Source organism: Vitis vinifera, chromosome 19 (assembly GCF_030704535.1).
Source record: "Vitis vinifera cultivar Pinot Noir 40024 chromosome 19, ASM3070453v1".
Lineage (NCBI taxonomy): Eukaryota > Viridiplantae > Streptophyta > Magnoliopsida > Vitales > Vitaceae > Vitis > Vitis vinifera.
Window position 1 is genome coordinate 4,135,087 of NC_081823.1, and position 15,248 is coordinate 4,150,334.

Here is a 15,248-nt window from a genome sequence, read left to right on the forward strand (position 1 = left end):
CATAGCGTTTGCAATGAGTGTAGTAGTGAGTCAATTTATTTTTTTTGATAAGTAAAGTGAAGTATATTAAAATGAAAGAGGAAACACCAAACTAGTGTCCTCTAGGTATACAAAGAGTATACAAAAGCAGCCCCTCGACACTACACCAAGGAAGCGAGCCAAAACCCCTACCTATAACAAAAGCCTAGCCACTCAATAAAGCTAACCAGAGACCGCGGGCTCAAAACTATAAACATCCTCACCCATGACCACAAATTACATACAAAAGAATGTTTCAACCTTTGGATTGACAACACCTCGTTCCCAAAAGCCAACGAATTTCTTTCCTTCCACACTGACCAAAATATACATAAGGGGGCCATTTGCCACGCCTTTTTACGGATTTTCCCCACAAACGCTCCATGCCACCCCAGGAGAGTATCCTTAACTGTACCAGAGAGAACCCACTCCACACCAAAGAGAGAAAAAAGAAGATTCCACAATGTCCTCGTCATAACACAATGGAGTAAAAGATGATCCACCGTTTCTGCTTCAGCAAGACAAAGAAAACACCTATTTGCCAAAGAATAGCCCCTCCTCTGAAGTTGGTCTAGAGTTAAGATTTTGCCCCAAGATGCTTCCCACGCGAAAAAAGCAACCTTTGGCGGCACACTCGCTTTCCAAATACCAACATAAGGGAACATAGCTGAACCACCAGGCTCCAAAATAGCGTAGAGCGACTTGACTGAGAAAACACCACTTTTAGATGTTGTCCACACTATCTTGTCCTCGTTCACCCTTTGCACCCTAAAAGCTTGGATTTTAAGCATAAACTGTTCCATCATCTCAATTTCCCAATCATTAAGCGCCCTTGAGAACAAAGGGGTCCAACCATCGCCTACACCATCTGGGTTCCACACTTCCGAAACCCACGCGTCTTTAGCCTGAGAAATGGCAAAAAGAGAGGGGAAGGATTCGTAGAGAGGCTCATCTCCGCACCACTTATCCTTCCAGAATCTCACTCTTCGACCATTGCCCACACGGAAGGCTAAACTGCTATACATACCCAACCATTCCTTTCTAATAGCTTTCCACAGCCCAACACCATGCCTCCCTCTTTCGGCCCGAGTACACCAACCCCCCTCCTCTACACCATGTTTGTGACTGATCACTTTCTTCCACAGCACCTCTCTTTCAGTGGCAAAACGCCAATTCCACTTGCCTAAGAGAGCTTTATTCATCAACGCTAAGTTTCTTACCCCCAAACCACCTTTCTTCTTTTCCAAGCAAACCAGAGTCCACCTAACCAGATGAGGCCTCTGTTCAAGAGCACCTCCCCCCCACAGGAAGTCCCTCTGAATCTTCTCCAACCGCATCCTAACTTTTCTGGGCAAAAGGAAAAGAGACATGAAGTAAACCGGCAAACTGGAAAGAGTGCTCCGAATAAGGGTGAGCCTTCCCCCCTTGGAAATATACTGTCTCTTCCACATAGCCAACCTTTTCCTAAACCTCTCTTCAACACAATCCCATACCACCTCTGATTTGAAAGGTGCCCCCAAAGGCAAACCCAAATACCTGGAAGGCAGACCCCCCACCTTACAACCCAACTCCAGAGCCAAATCCTCTATATCAGTCACCCTCCCCACCGGAATAAGCTCACTCTTCTCCAAGTTAACTTTCAAACCTGAGCAAGCCTCAAACCACATGAGAAGCCAACTTAGATACGTCAACTGATCCTGGGACTCCTCACAAAACACCAAGGTGTCGTCCGCAAAGAGCAAATGGGATATCATAATCCCTTCTCCACCCCTGCCTCTAATCCTCCATCCAGATAGAAAGCCCCCACTGATGGCCCTTCTCATTAAGCAACTAAACACCTCCATAGCTATCACGAACAGGTAAGGGGATAGGGGGTCCCCTTGCCTCAGACCCCTTGAGCTTTGGAAGAATCCGGAAGGAGAGCCATTTATCAGAACGGAGTATCTAACAGTTGAGATACACCACTCTATCCACATAATCCATCTCTGCCCAAATCCCATTTGCTTTAACACAGTCAACAAGAACTTCCAGCCAACATGATCAAAAGCCTTCTCTATATCCAATTTGCACATTACGCCCCCTTGATTGCTTTTCAATCTGGAGTCCACAGCCTCATTAGCAATCAAAACTGCATCAAGAATTTGCCTACCCTCCACAAAGGCATTTTGGGGTTCCGAAATCACTTTTCCCATAACCTTCTTGAGTCTATTTGCCAATACCTTGGCCAACAACTTGTACAGGCTTCCCACAAGGCTAATCGGTCTAAAATCTTTCAAATCTTCTGCCCCTCCCTTCTTAGGGACTAAAACCAAGAAGGTTGCATTTAGGGATTTTACAAATCTGCCCCTTTCATGGAATTCTCTAAAAAATCCCATAATTTCAAACTTCACCACATCCCACCCATAAAGCCAGAACGCCATTGTAAAGCCATCCGGCCCCGGGGCTTTGTCTTTGCCTAGGTCCGTAAGAGCTGCTAACACCTCTTCCTCCACGAAAGGGATCTCCAACCCCTCAGCCTCACTGATATCTAACCTCATAAAAGAGATCCCGTCAACACTAGGACGCCACCCCTCTTCTTCCTGGTACAGCTCTTGAAACGCCCCCACCACACTGTTTCTTAAGTTATTTTCCTCTGAATGCCAACAACCATTAACTTTCAACTTGGACAGCCAGTTTCTTCTACAATGAGCATTCGCCATCCTATGAAAGAATCTGGTATTATTATCCCCCTCCTTCAACCACAACTCCCTAGACTTCTGTCTCCAGAAAATCTCTTCTTTTATCACCCAAGACTTGTAGGCCTCCCTTGCTCCATTTCTTGCTTCACAATCTTCCATATTTAAAACATCATATTTCTCCTTTTCATCCCAGTACTCAACTTGTTTAAGAGCTTCACCCTTTTTATCCTCAACTAACCCAAACTCCTCCTTATTCCAAATCTTCAAAATGTTTTTAAGGGCCCTCAATTTAGCATCTAAAATGTAGCTGGCTGACCCAGTAAACTTTAAACTCCCCCACCACGTCTTCAACTTGTCTTTAAAACCCCCCTCCTCCAACCACATGTTCTCAAACCTGAAAGGGGAAGGACCCCTCTTCAAACCTCCTCCTTCCAAGAGAATGGGGAAGTGATCCGAGACAGGTCTCGGGAGAATGCCCTGTACAGCACCATTAAACATGTTATCCCAATTATCCGTCACTAAGAACCTATCCAGCCTAGACTGGACCCGGTTGTTCAAACCCCCTCTCCAAGTAAACGGACCCCCCCGCAATGGATAGTCCCTGAGCTCCAGATCCTCAACCACTTCTGAGAATCTCCTCATAGAAGCTGTAAGACCACCTCGTCTGCTACGCTCCTCTGGAAACCTTACCAAGTTGAAATCCCCTCCCACACACCAAGGGTCCCTCCATAGTCCTTTAACTGAACCAAGTTCCTCCCAAAACTCCTCTCTATCACCACTGCAAACCGGCCCATACACCCCAGTGAACACCCATACAACACCATCCACACAATTTTTGAACCGGCACGAAATTGAGAACACTCCTTGTTCCCATCCCACCAGCTCCACCACCCTGTTGTCCCAGAACACCAAAATACCCCCAGCTGCTCCCCTAGAGTTGACTGCTCTCCACTCTATATTTCTTCCCACCCCCAAACTTCGAACAAGCCCCGTAGACATTTCTTTAATTTTAGTTTCCTGTAAACACACCACGTCCACTCTCTGGGATTTAATAACTGACTTGATGATCCTCCTTTTATCCCTATCATTAGCCCCTCTAACATTCCATGACAGAATTCTTATCTTCATTTACACCCTGATCCTGAAGCCCCTCCAGAAAACCCCGTGCTAGATCCCATTTTCGCCTTTTTGTAACTAACCGTCCACTCCAGCTTCTTGAGTTCCCTACTGGATTTTGAAGATTTTAGGCTCTTCTTCCTAGTCACCCCTTCCCTGCCCTTTTGCTCCATTCTCCCCTTCATTCTTCTTAAGAGATATAAGATTTCCTCTTCGAAGCCTTCCGTTGGCATCCCCAAACAGTGGCTGAATCTCGCAAGGCTACTAGTACTCCATCCTTCCCCACTTTCCCCTTCTTCTCTGTGACATGCTTCCTCTTCCTCACAAAGACTCATAACAAACTCCCCAACTGGTACCAGAGCTAGCTCATTTTCTTTTTCGGCATCACCCGAGTCCCGAAAAAGTCCACTCCCATCCCCGCAAGCCGACGCGGCATTGATTCTCCCCAAACTTATCTCATAACAGTCCAACTCCCCTTCCGCACCAACAATCACCCCCTCCGAAGTCCCGACGGCCTCGGCGATGCCCCCAAAAGAAGAAGAAGAAAGGTGGGAGTGTCCCCGATGCCCCAGCTGAGAAAGAGGAGAAGGACCAGCATCGTACCTGGAGGCCTCCTCCATTAGAGCCTCGTCGGTGCCTCTCCATCCACGCGGCGTCGACCCGACGGCATTTTCAGCTTGGAACACCCTGAGCTCTGGATCCAACCCCTCTTCAGTCTCCGCGGGAACAGAGGAAGCCCTAGCCGAGGAGGACCGCACCTCCAACTCCATTCCAGAAGTGGGCTTAGAAGCCCACCCCCAGCCCTTCTTTTTAAAACTAGCGGGTAGTGGGCTTTTGGCCCAAAACCTGTCCTCACTTAAGCCCAAGACACTCATGCCTTTATATGCCTGTCCCTTCTCTTTACTGGGCCCAAACCCGTTGTTTAAATGGCCCAGATCACCTGCGAAGGGCCTCCTTCCCTCATCCACCCCTGCAACTGCCGCCTCACCTTGCCCTCTGCCACACTCAACCTGAATCCCTGACGCCTGAACCTGCAGACCACTTTTGCCATTTTGAAAACCTCTCACGCTACCACTGGCGCGTGATTCTCCCCTACCCTCATCCCTGACCTCCCGCCTCTCTACCACCTCCGAGAACCATGGGGGATTTTCCCACCAAAGACTCACCGTCCAGCAGCATTTTCCGGCTATCACCTGTAGTGTACCCTGTTTGATCTTTCCCGGAGCTTTCACCAAAATGCGAGCCCACTGTAGCTCGGAGAAAAAGGTTGTATCCTCATCCACAGCTATGAATCCCCCGCATCTCTCTCCTATACTCTTGAACACTTCTCTACTCCAAAGATGAAGTGGTAGTCCGACTACTTTCACCCACACATCCTTTGGGTGGCTTCCATTTCTGCAACAACCCACTTCAGGTCCCCATTTCTGCAAGAAAAACTCTCTCCTCTGGAGCCTTCTACTACCCCTTAATAGCACCCATTCCGCATCCACTTTGTCTTCAAATTCGAACAACACTAAGGCTCCTCCCAACCGGGAGATTTTTAAACCTCCCTTGAGAGACCAGCTATCATACGCCCATTCTTCCAAAAAGGACAAAGGCGGAACATCCTCCACACTATCACCAAAACATCCTACCAAACAGCGGCTAAGCTGCACTTCCCTTCTGGTCAAGTCTCGCTCACCAACATCCACCCATAAAGCTTCCCCTAAATCTCCTTTCTCCACTCTTTCAGCATCTGGAATAACTCCTTTCCCTTTCTCTTTTCCTTTACCTCTATAATCTTCCTTTACAGAGGTGGAATTACCCAGATCAAACTTCTTCATGGGTTGAGAAGTTATTCCAAGGGCTCTTAGCTTCTGAGCCAGCATGAACCAACCACCTACTAAGCCCTTACCTTCTGGGAAAACCAGACAAAACCTCTTTGCCTCCGAGTCCCTCACTGAACATAGCAGATACCTACCTGCAGCATTTGAACGACACTCCAACCTATATTTCCTTCCTCCTTCTTCCCAAGCTCTAAGGCTCCTTGAACTTGATTCTTCTCTGCACCACTCTTCCACTCCTTCCAACAGAGAACTGAGGCTCTTTTCTCCAAATTTTATCCAGGAAGATAAGCCTTTGCTTCTCTCCAGAATAATCCCCCTCAGTTTGCCTCGAGTCTCTTCAATAGAGATCTCAAAAGTCTTTGATTCCACAGCAAACCAGCACTTGCCCCCCTTCGGAGCTCCTTCTCCCTCCGAGAAGGCAGCCATCATTGACTCCAGAGATTTTCACCCACTCTGGAGAAATCTGGAGAACTTTGAACTTTAGTGAGTCAATTTATGCACTCACCAAGTGAAAAACGTTTTGAAGCAGCCAATTGAATTCTCAAGTATTTAAAAGGGAAACTTGGAAGGGGTTTAATGTTCGAGAATCATGGCCACTCACGAATCAAAGCTTAAACAGATGTTATTAGGAAGGAAGCATAACAAATTGACAATCTACATCAGGCTACTATACATAGATTGGATGCAACCTAGTGACTTGAAGAAGTAAGAAGCAAACTATGGTAGCTAGAAGTAGTGCGAAGGCTTAATTTAAAGCAACATCTCATGGGATTTGCAAACTTTTATGGCTGAAAAAGTTACTTGAAGACCTCAAAGTGACAAGTCCTATGCTTATAAAGCTCTATTGTGACAATATAGCACATAATCCGGTTCAACATGATAAAACCAAACACCTAGAAGTTGACCGACACTTTATCAAAGAGAATTTAGATGGTGGACTTATCTGCATGCCTTATATTCCTACAATCTAGCAATTGGTAGATGTTTTTACTAAGGGGCTACGCAAGGGCCAGTTCAATAGCATAACTTTCAAGCTAGGTATGAATGATATTTTCGAGCCAACTTGAGGGGGTGTGGATCGGTTTAGATTCACTGCTGAGAATTAGGGGATTCACAGCTGAAAATTGGAAACTATTATCCATATTCTTGTAAATAGGTCATTCCCTTAAATAAATGTAGACCATTGTATATATAAATATGATAGTAGATCATGTGTACATTGCAGTAATGAGAATTAGAAATTCATTTTTATGTTCAGCTATCAAGGAAAAGGGAATAAAGTTTGGAGGATGTCTCCTTAGTGCATTTTCCGATGTTCAGAGAAAGAGAGGAATCAAAGAGTTCTTTAAGAGATTGAGCTCTCTGCCTTAAAGCTTAAAGATATAATTGTTTGCTAGTCATAGTAACATGACCTTTGGATGCATTGGGAGAAGGAGGAATGTCTCCTCTTTATTTTGTTGATAAGTTTGAGTGAGGGATCCTTCTAAGTGTTGGTTGATGATTTTTAGTGATCCTATGTATACTTCTCTTATCTGCCAGGGTTGCCCCTTTTGGCCACTTTAACAGAGGTTGTTTGTTAAGCCTCTGAAAGGCAATCCTCTTAAGTGAGGGCAACCATGTTCAGAAATTTCTTCTTTTAGCATGGGCCCATGGACTAACAATTTTTTCATAGGCTCCTTTAACATAGTGATTAACAATGCTTAAATGGTTGGGCGTATGATATAAAAGATTTTTTTTTTTTTTTTTTTGAGCTTCTCATATCCAATAGTACTTGGATGGTTTTTTGCATGCAAGATTTTTTCTTAGGGTATGTTTGGTATATTTCTCACATCTAGTTTTTCCAGGCTCTTAAGAATATTTTGTTACAAAGAGGTCACAATTGAATTTTAAATATGTATTGACGAAGGCAACTCCATGTATATAAAAGTTGTAAGGATAAATGCAGATCAAAAGAAAGACTAACCTTCTGTAATGATGAAAAATCAATACCAAAAAATGCCAAATGCTGTGCTAGAAGGGGGTCCAAAACACTATCATCCTCCGGATAAGAGAAAACATCTGAGCTGCCACAATATACCATTCAGATTACCACAGAAATAAAATAAAATTTTCAAAATCAATTGCATGCTTGATCAAACTTCGAAGACTACACTAGGCATCAATTACTTCAGATTATCAGAGCACTTATTCAGCTCTAGGAGGCACTTTTAAATAGCAAGATCCTAAAAATCAGTTGTGATAGCTGGGTAAAGATTAGAAACACTTCTTTTGAAAAAAATAAGAGCTTTTAAGGATAAATGCTCATTAAATCATTTATACACAAAAACTGTTGGAACAACCTGAAACAAACAAAAAGGAATTCAACTCTAATCAAAACAAAAATAAAAAACAATTCAACCACTCAACTCCTCGCTCCTCAACAAAGTCAGGAGAAGAGACCTACAAACATCCAGCCCTAACATCTATCCTACAAATTGACAATCAAAATCTTGTGAAGAACCATCAAACAAGTCAATATACTTCACAAGGACCAGCCTCCCCACAATTTATCCCAAAAAACTCATCTTCTAAGTAGCAAGCTTATCAAAATATCAGTACAAGGAATATACTCCAAACCAAAGACCTCACATCCAATAACTAATCATAACTCAACAGTTATCAGGAAGCTCCAAACAATAAACACGTACATTACCTTTTCAATGAAATCACTGTATCTACAGATATGGTTCTATACAACCTCAACTGAATCTTCTATGACTTGGTTCAGCTGCAGAGTTTTCATAATGCCCAACCAAGGACATCAAGTAGTCAACTGAAGGTGGCATATCTCCTAACAAATTTCCTCCCAAATCTTATGGTGTCCTTAACTTAACCCTACCCTATAACCAACCATCCCTAAACCAGCCTCTCTCTCTCAAACTCCTTCCTCCAAATTTAAAATATTATTCTTATGTTGCAGTCAAATGTTGATTCAAGCCAGCTTCCCTCCAACCCAAGTTCCCATGATGCATAAAGAGAATCACTTGTTATGAAAGACATCAAACTTCCATGTCTCCTTGGCTCTTTTCTCAAACAACCAGTCCTCCACGACTTAGTATTTTCATCAGTTTATAGGTTTTCCTCTTTCCTATTTTTTTTTTATAGGCAAATAATAGAATGTATTAGAAAAGCCTAGAAAAGGCGAAAAGAGTACACACGAAGTATACAAGCAACGCCCAAGGAGCTAGGCCAAAAAGAAAAACCTTTCTTCTATCTAGACAAAAGCCATTCTATAAAGTCAAACAAGGACAAAGAATGAATCTCTAAATATACCCTACCCCAATTCACAAAAGTGTACAAAAAAGAGAGTTTTAGAGCTTGGTCGGTACGTTCATTGTCATTGAACACTCTTTCATTTCTTTCCTTCCATAATGTCCACATTAAACAAAGGGAAGCAGCCCTCCAAGCTTTTTCCTTTCTCTTACTCACAGAAGCACCATGCCAAGCTATCAAATTCCTTTTGATTGAGGAGTGCAGGACCCACTGCACATCAAAAAGGGAGAAAAGCAAGCTCCATAACATTGTAGCCTTCTTACAGAAAAGGAGCAAGTGGTCACTAGTTTCCTCTTCCATTTTACACAAGTAACATCTATTTGGTAGAATCCAGCCCCTTCTTTTAAGCTGATCAGTGGTCAAAATTCTATTCCAAGACGCTTCCCAAGCAAAAAAACTAACTCTCATAGGAGCCCAAGATCTCCAAATAATGCTTCAAGGAAAAGGTTCACTAGAAGTAAATGTGAGGGATCGGTAGAGAGATCTAACAGAGAAGGAGTCATTCTTACTAATCTTCCAGCTTAAAACATCCTCCACATCACTATGCAAAACCAAAGGGTGTATTTTTCGGAGCAAGCCCTCCACCTCTTCCATTTCCCAATCATTAAAGCGTCTTGAGAACATAGGATTCTAGCTTCCCACCTCTCCTTCCTCCTCCCAAGCATCGCATACCCATTGATCCTTATTGACCGCCAATCTAAATAAGTTAGGGAAGGCATCCTTCAAAGCTTGGTCCTCACACCACAAATCCTTCCAAAATTTGACCTTCCTCCCATTCCCCACTATAAAGCAGGGACCTCCCATTCCTCTTTCCTATATCTCATTTTATCAGTAAAAACACAATCTTGTTCCATCAAAAGCTTTTTGGATATTCACAATAGGACCAAGTCAGATTAATAGAATTCATTATCAATTTCAAAGACTTCATTTGCTAGATAGCAGAAGAATCAAATATTTTCTTCCTCATCTCCATCGTTTTTCATCTAAATTCACAGTAACTTCCTCCGGTTCTTCTAGATGGTGGAAGGATAAGGGGAGGTAATATTTCATTCAGGTGATGGAAAAGCATTTCAACAATTTCTTGGGCTTGTAGACAAAAGCATTTGAACCAGAAATTTTGGCTCTTCTTAAAAAGATGAAGGAGAGAAAGGAATTAAAGGCCCATATCAGTGAGAAGCGGAAGAAGAAAAACTGTTCTTTCTGATTTGAAAGGGAAGTAGGAGGTTGGAATTTTCCATGACTTACAAGACAGGAAAAGCTGAAGGGAGTGAGAATGGAAAGAAAGGGTGGGAACTGGCTATAATTTGCCAATGAAGTTAAGAATTCTTTCTTGGAATGTTGGAGGGGCAAACGACAAAGACAAAGGAACGTTACAAAGTTCCCATTCGATCACAGAGGACAGACTTTGGTGTGTTTACAAGAAATAGAAATTCAGAATATGTCAATGGAGATATTGAGGAGCTTAGGTGTGGGAAGTTTTTAAGATTGGGAATTTAGAAGCTAGAGGTGCAGTCAGAGGAGTGGTAGTCTTCTAGGATAAGAGGCTTTTGGAGCCTAAAGGCATGGAGGTGGGAGGAGGTTTCGATTTCAACATTTCGGGAGTATCAAAGATGGCTTTGTTTGGGTTTTCTTTGGGGTGTACAATCCAATTTCATGAAGGGAAAATGGTGTTGGAGATATGCTTCAAATGAAGAAGCCCTATTAGAAAAAGGTCATTCGAGGAAAGTATGGAGAGGATAACGGGGGTTGGTGTCCTTGGCACCTTGCAAAGTGAGGGAAGGATATGGGGTTTGGATATGAAAAAACATCAAAAAAGGATGGGATCTAATTGACACTAGAATATCCTTTGAGGTGGGAAATGGAGGAGGTTAAAGTTTTAGAAGGATAGGTGTGCAGGGACCAACCCTCATATATGTCTTTCCCCTCCTTGTATGCCTTAGCATCATCAAAAGAGGCTTGGGTGGTAGATGTCAAGGATGATCCAGGTGGGGGAGGGGGGAGGGGGGAGGGGTGCCATTAGAATGCTTGTTTCACTAGACACTTGAATGATTGAAAGCTAGATAACATAGAAGCTTTTCTCTCAAGGCTATAAGGAAGGTCCATGAAGAGGGAAGAGATTGACAGAGTGGTATAGATGGATTCTAGGAATGACGTCTTCTCTGTCAAATCTTTGTAGATTGGATGGGATCTAGCTAACGGAGGGATTAATTATTTTTGTGCTCTCCCTCTCACTCTTTGGCTAAGTCTTTTGGTCCTGATTGTATGCAGCCTTTGTACCTTGGTGCACAACTTCTTTTTCCTGTACTGTATTTATTATTTCCTTGCTTACTTAAAAAAATATAGGAAAAATGAGAGATAATTTTTATAAGACAAACATGGCTCTTTACATTTAATAGATACAAAAATATATAAATCTTTTGGACCAACCAAATAAGATTTTTTTTCTTAGCCAAACAAAAAGAATTTGAGTTTCAAGAAAAGGACTCATATGGTTGATTCATGCTGTCTAGGCCGCCCCAATAATTGTTTCTTTAGTGACTTTTTGACGCCCAACAGCCATGTCGGAAATTAGAGATAAGCAAAAAAAAGTAAAGACAAAAATGGCTCTTTGCACTCGTTAGAAACAAAGTGTAAAAACAGCTCTTCAATTGGTTCCATCTCCACAGACAGTCTTGAAGGTTCAACCACTTACACTTCTCAGCCACTTAAAATGCAATCTTCATGAAAAAATCTATATTATTTTAAACTTCTTTAGCCTCCTCACTATGAACAGTTAGCTCATTAGACTTTATGCAAGATTTTTTGGAGAAACATTATTTCCTCTCCTATATATTCTTTAAAGCAAAGAGGCAATCAACAGTCCGGCATAATTGATTATTACAACACTGAACAAAACTATTTTGTTAAAAAAATATTCATGTCCATTCAATTATGAAATAGCTTTAGTCATAACCACTAGAAAACACATTATTAATAATGATGTGTAATATTTTGAACTAAATGCCCCCTCCTACAGATGAAAGACAGCATTACCTGCTCCTTCCAGATCAGCAGTTATCGTACCAAGCTTCACAGCAAGAGGGTAGCCTGTCTCCTTGTAATGCTCAATGGCATGGTTGTTGCCACCAGTTCCATCCCAATTTTTCCTCCCACAAAGGATCATTCCATCAGTCAAATTTAACCAAAGATTCTCAGTTTTATCACACTTGGAACATTTCCACCCTGATCGAGGAATAATGACACCATTGTCAATCTGCTGCAGACTCATGGCATAAGCACTGATTTCCTTCTTATCAGCTGTCCACAAGGCAAGTTGCTCTTTTCTCTCAGCACCCTCAGCCATTAAGATGGCATCAACTGCCAACCTTACCTGCAGGTTTGATCAATGTGAAATCAAAGCTTGCATCAAACTAAATTCTATTAGAAACAGTGGATCTATTACTATATCATCACTTAAGAAATAAACTACACAAACCTTCTCCGGCAACTCCACAGATGGAAATGGAAGAGATACGTAACTAGGCAATATGACTATATTATGAGCTTCTTCATATTCAGGTTCATTATTGTCAAATCCCCCGTCAACACCTGGAACTCAAACCAGGTAGCTATAAATATGCTTCTCCACTACAGAATTCCCACAAATTAACAATCGAGAATCTAAAAATCTGAGTGGCTATCATGACAATAATTTGCCATGATAGTAGTTACAGATTTGAGATAAATGTAAACAATGCAAAATCAAAATGCACATCTGTAACAGTATGGTGAACATATGTGAACTGAAGCAAGAAGCTTGTGTGAACACTTGATTTGAACTATGAAAACATTGCATTCCATTAGTTTTCTATTTAACAACACAAATATATCCTTTAGAATCAAGCAATTACTAAAAAGATAAGTGTTGGCACAACATTGAAATCACCACCAAAAATACTCTTTCCTGCGATCATAAAGGCACAGAAGATACATTGAAAACTGGATTTCTGTCTTACAATTTCCATATTATGTGTTGTACAAACCGATCATTGCAATTATACAAGGCAGCCATCATCCAAGATTCCAAATGATAGTGCAAAAGTAAAATTGTGTTATTTATGGAATTCTAACATTAATTCCTGGGCTATCGGTTCTGGTGCAAGACCCCAATTTTTACATGGGCCAATTCTAGATAGTGGATTACGCTTCAAATTCTATGTAAAACACAGTGAAGCCATTCACTTTCCACTGGACATCCAGAAGTGACCTAGAAAAGAACATAAAATATAAAATGAACTAAACTCATCATAAACACCATAAAAAAATGTTGTCAAGATGTGTTGCAAAAGGAATAAATGATTCAATTTACATGGCAGCAGCACAACCAAGTAACAGAGGGAAGAGAAGAAAACCACAAAGTGGAAAGGTTCCTGTTATCGAAAATCTCTAATAGAGGTCCCAGTGGCAGAAATTGAAAATACCTCACAATGTAACACACTTCAAGCTCCACGAGTAGGTATTAAACAGCTAAAACAATAGTAGATAAGCTCATTCACAACATGAGTATAAACCATCAACGATTACATACCTATAGCCAAAAGTGTCGGTTTCTTCAAAGGCCGATCTTCAGGAACTAATTTCTTGGTCTGCTTTATATGCAAATAAACAGGATTTCCAGTCTTCTCATAGTTCCAGTCCACACAGTCCTTCCCAAACGCAAGAAACGTACTCATGTCAATGAACAATCCACCTTCGGATTTCTGAAATAATCAGCAACACAATCAACAAACAAAATCTTTGAGAAATGCTGAGTTAAACCATTGACAGCATTTATCTGTTCAACAAACAAATAATCAGCAACCCTATTGATTAGTAACACTAGCAACAAACAAAGTCTTTGAAAAATGAAGACTTACCCAATTGATAGCATTAACCCTCTGTTAATTTAGCTAAAAATCTTAAGAAAACATAGAGAAAATAGAATCCTGAATCTCAGATTTTTCATTATTTGGATCACAAGAAAATGAAATTGCCTAATCAGCCAAGCCTGGTAAAAGCAGCATAACACTATCATAACACATAACGTTCAAATGATAAGAGCTTCCACGCGCAAAATATTTGCTCTTGGTTAGGGGAAAACTTACTAGAAGAAGTAGAAAAGAATAGGCTAAATCTTATGTTTGATGCCGTTCTAATTTCCTAAATACGAAAAGAAAAAGAAAACAATGGAAATCTCTCCTTATCTATATCAAATGTTCTTATTATTTTCGTCTATTACGCTATGTTTTCTCAAGAACTGAACAGAAATATCAAAAAGATAATAATATCATTACTATCAGGACTTGGAGAATTCTCAGGAGCCAAATAGATAACAAATTTAAAACAAACACAAAATCTACGAGAACACAGTTCTTTCAGCGATCCTCTAAGTTTGGCAGCTGAGAAAAGCAACGGAAAATAAAATAAAACCAAAATCCAGACTGAGTCACAAACTGTTTAACTAAACCAAATAATTGCAACAAATTTCATTTTCCCACACTTCGTCGGCAGTCAATCGGATAACAAATTATAGAAAACCATCAAAATAACAAGACAAGAACAAAAAATCTCCAATAAACACAACTCCAGGGCAAAAACATTTTCCCTCTATGTTTTCCAGCTCAAAATAAAAATTAAAATAAAAAATAAAAATAAAAAATAAACTAAACAAAAATAAAAATCCCGAATCTCACGATTTACGACCATCCAACTATCCAAACAATTGCGATACTTCCTATTTCCCCGCACTTTTTCAGCAACCGAACAGAGGAAACGAATGACCAAAAAAAAAAAACAGAAGAATTACCGGAGTAGCAAACGAAACGCAGCATTCTTGCTTGTAGATGCGATTAGTGGGCTCAGGAATTCGGACACGAGAGAGGTTGGATCGAAGGAGGTCCATGGGGTCCAACATTCTCTGGACAAGACGCCGCGTTTCAAAGAGATAAAGAGGAGGGGAGGAGAATAGGTTCTTTGCCCTAAGCTATAGCAAAGTGTGTTTGCGCCGAAAGAAAGTGCGAGAAAATGTTTGGAGAGTGAGAGTGAATAGCAAGTCACGCTTTTGGTGTGCTTTCGGTGTGTTTCAAAGAAGCCTGGGTGTCCCAACGAAGGTCCCTTAGCCCTTTTTATACTTGTACGGTACCCAATCTTTTCTGCGTAACCCTTTCAGTGTTTTCACTGTTTTGAATATCGGATCAGGCCCATCGATTCAACCGGTCGATCGAAGAGTTTTTCGGTTCAATTCACGTTATTAACCCGATCACAAGTCAGACCGGATGTG

The 15,248-nt window shown here is 41.4% G+C and overlaps 1 protein-coding gene across 1 annotated transcript in view; it reads right to left on the bottom strand.

Moving 5' to 3' along the window:
* Positions 1-15,117, bottom strand: part of LOC100264052 (ubiquitin carboxyl-terminal hydrolase 14) — a 37,769-nt gene extending 22,652 nt beyond the window's left edge. The window contains exons 1-5 of the mRNA XM_010645966.3: positions 14,775-15,117; positions 13,518-13,689; positions 12,426-12,538; positions 11,984-12,320; positions 7,602-7,696 (exon numbers count right to left, since the gene is read on the bottom strand). Of these exons, the coding sequence (XP_010644268.1) occupies positions 7,602-7,696; positions 11,984-12,320; positions 12,426-12,538; positions 13,518-13,689; positions 14,775-14,882 (825 nt within the window). The 5' untranslated portion in view covers positions 14,883-15,117. The remainder of the gene's footprint in view (positions 1-7,601; positions 7,697-11,983; positions 12,321-12,425; positions 12,539-13,517; positions 13,690-14,774) is intronic.
* Between the last annotated feature and the right edge of the window lie 131 nt (positions 15,118-15,248).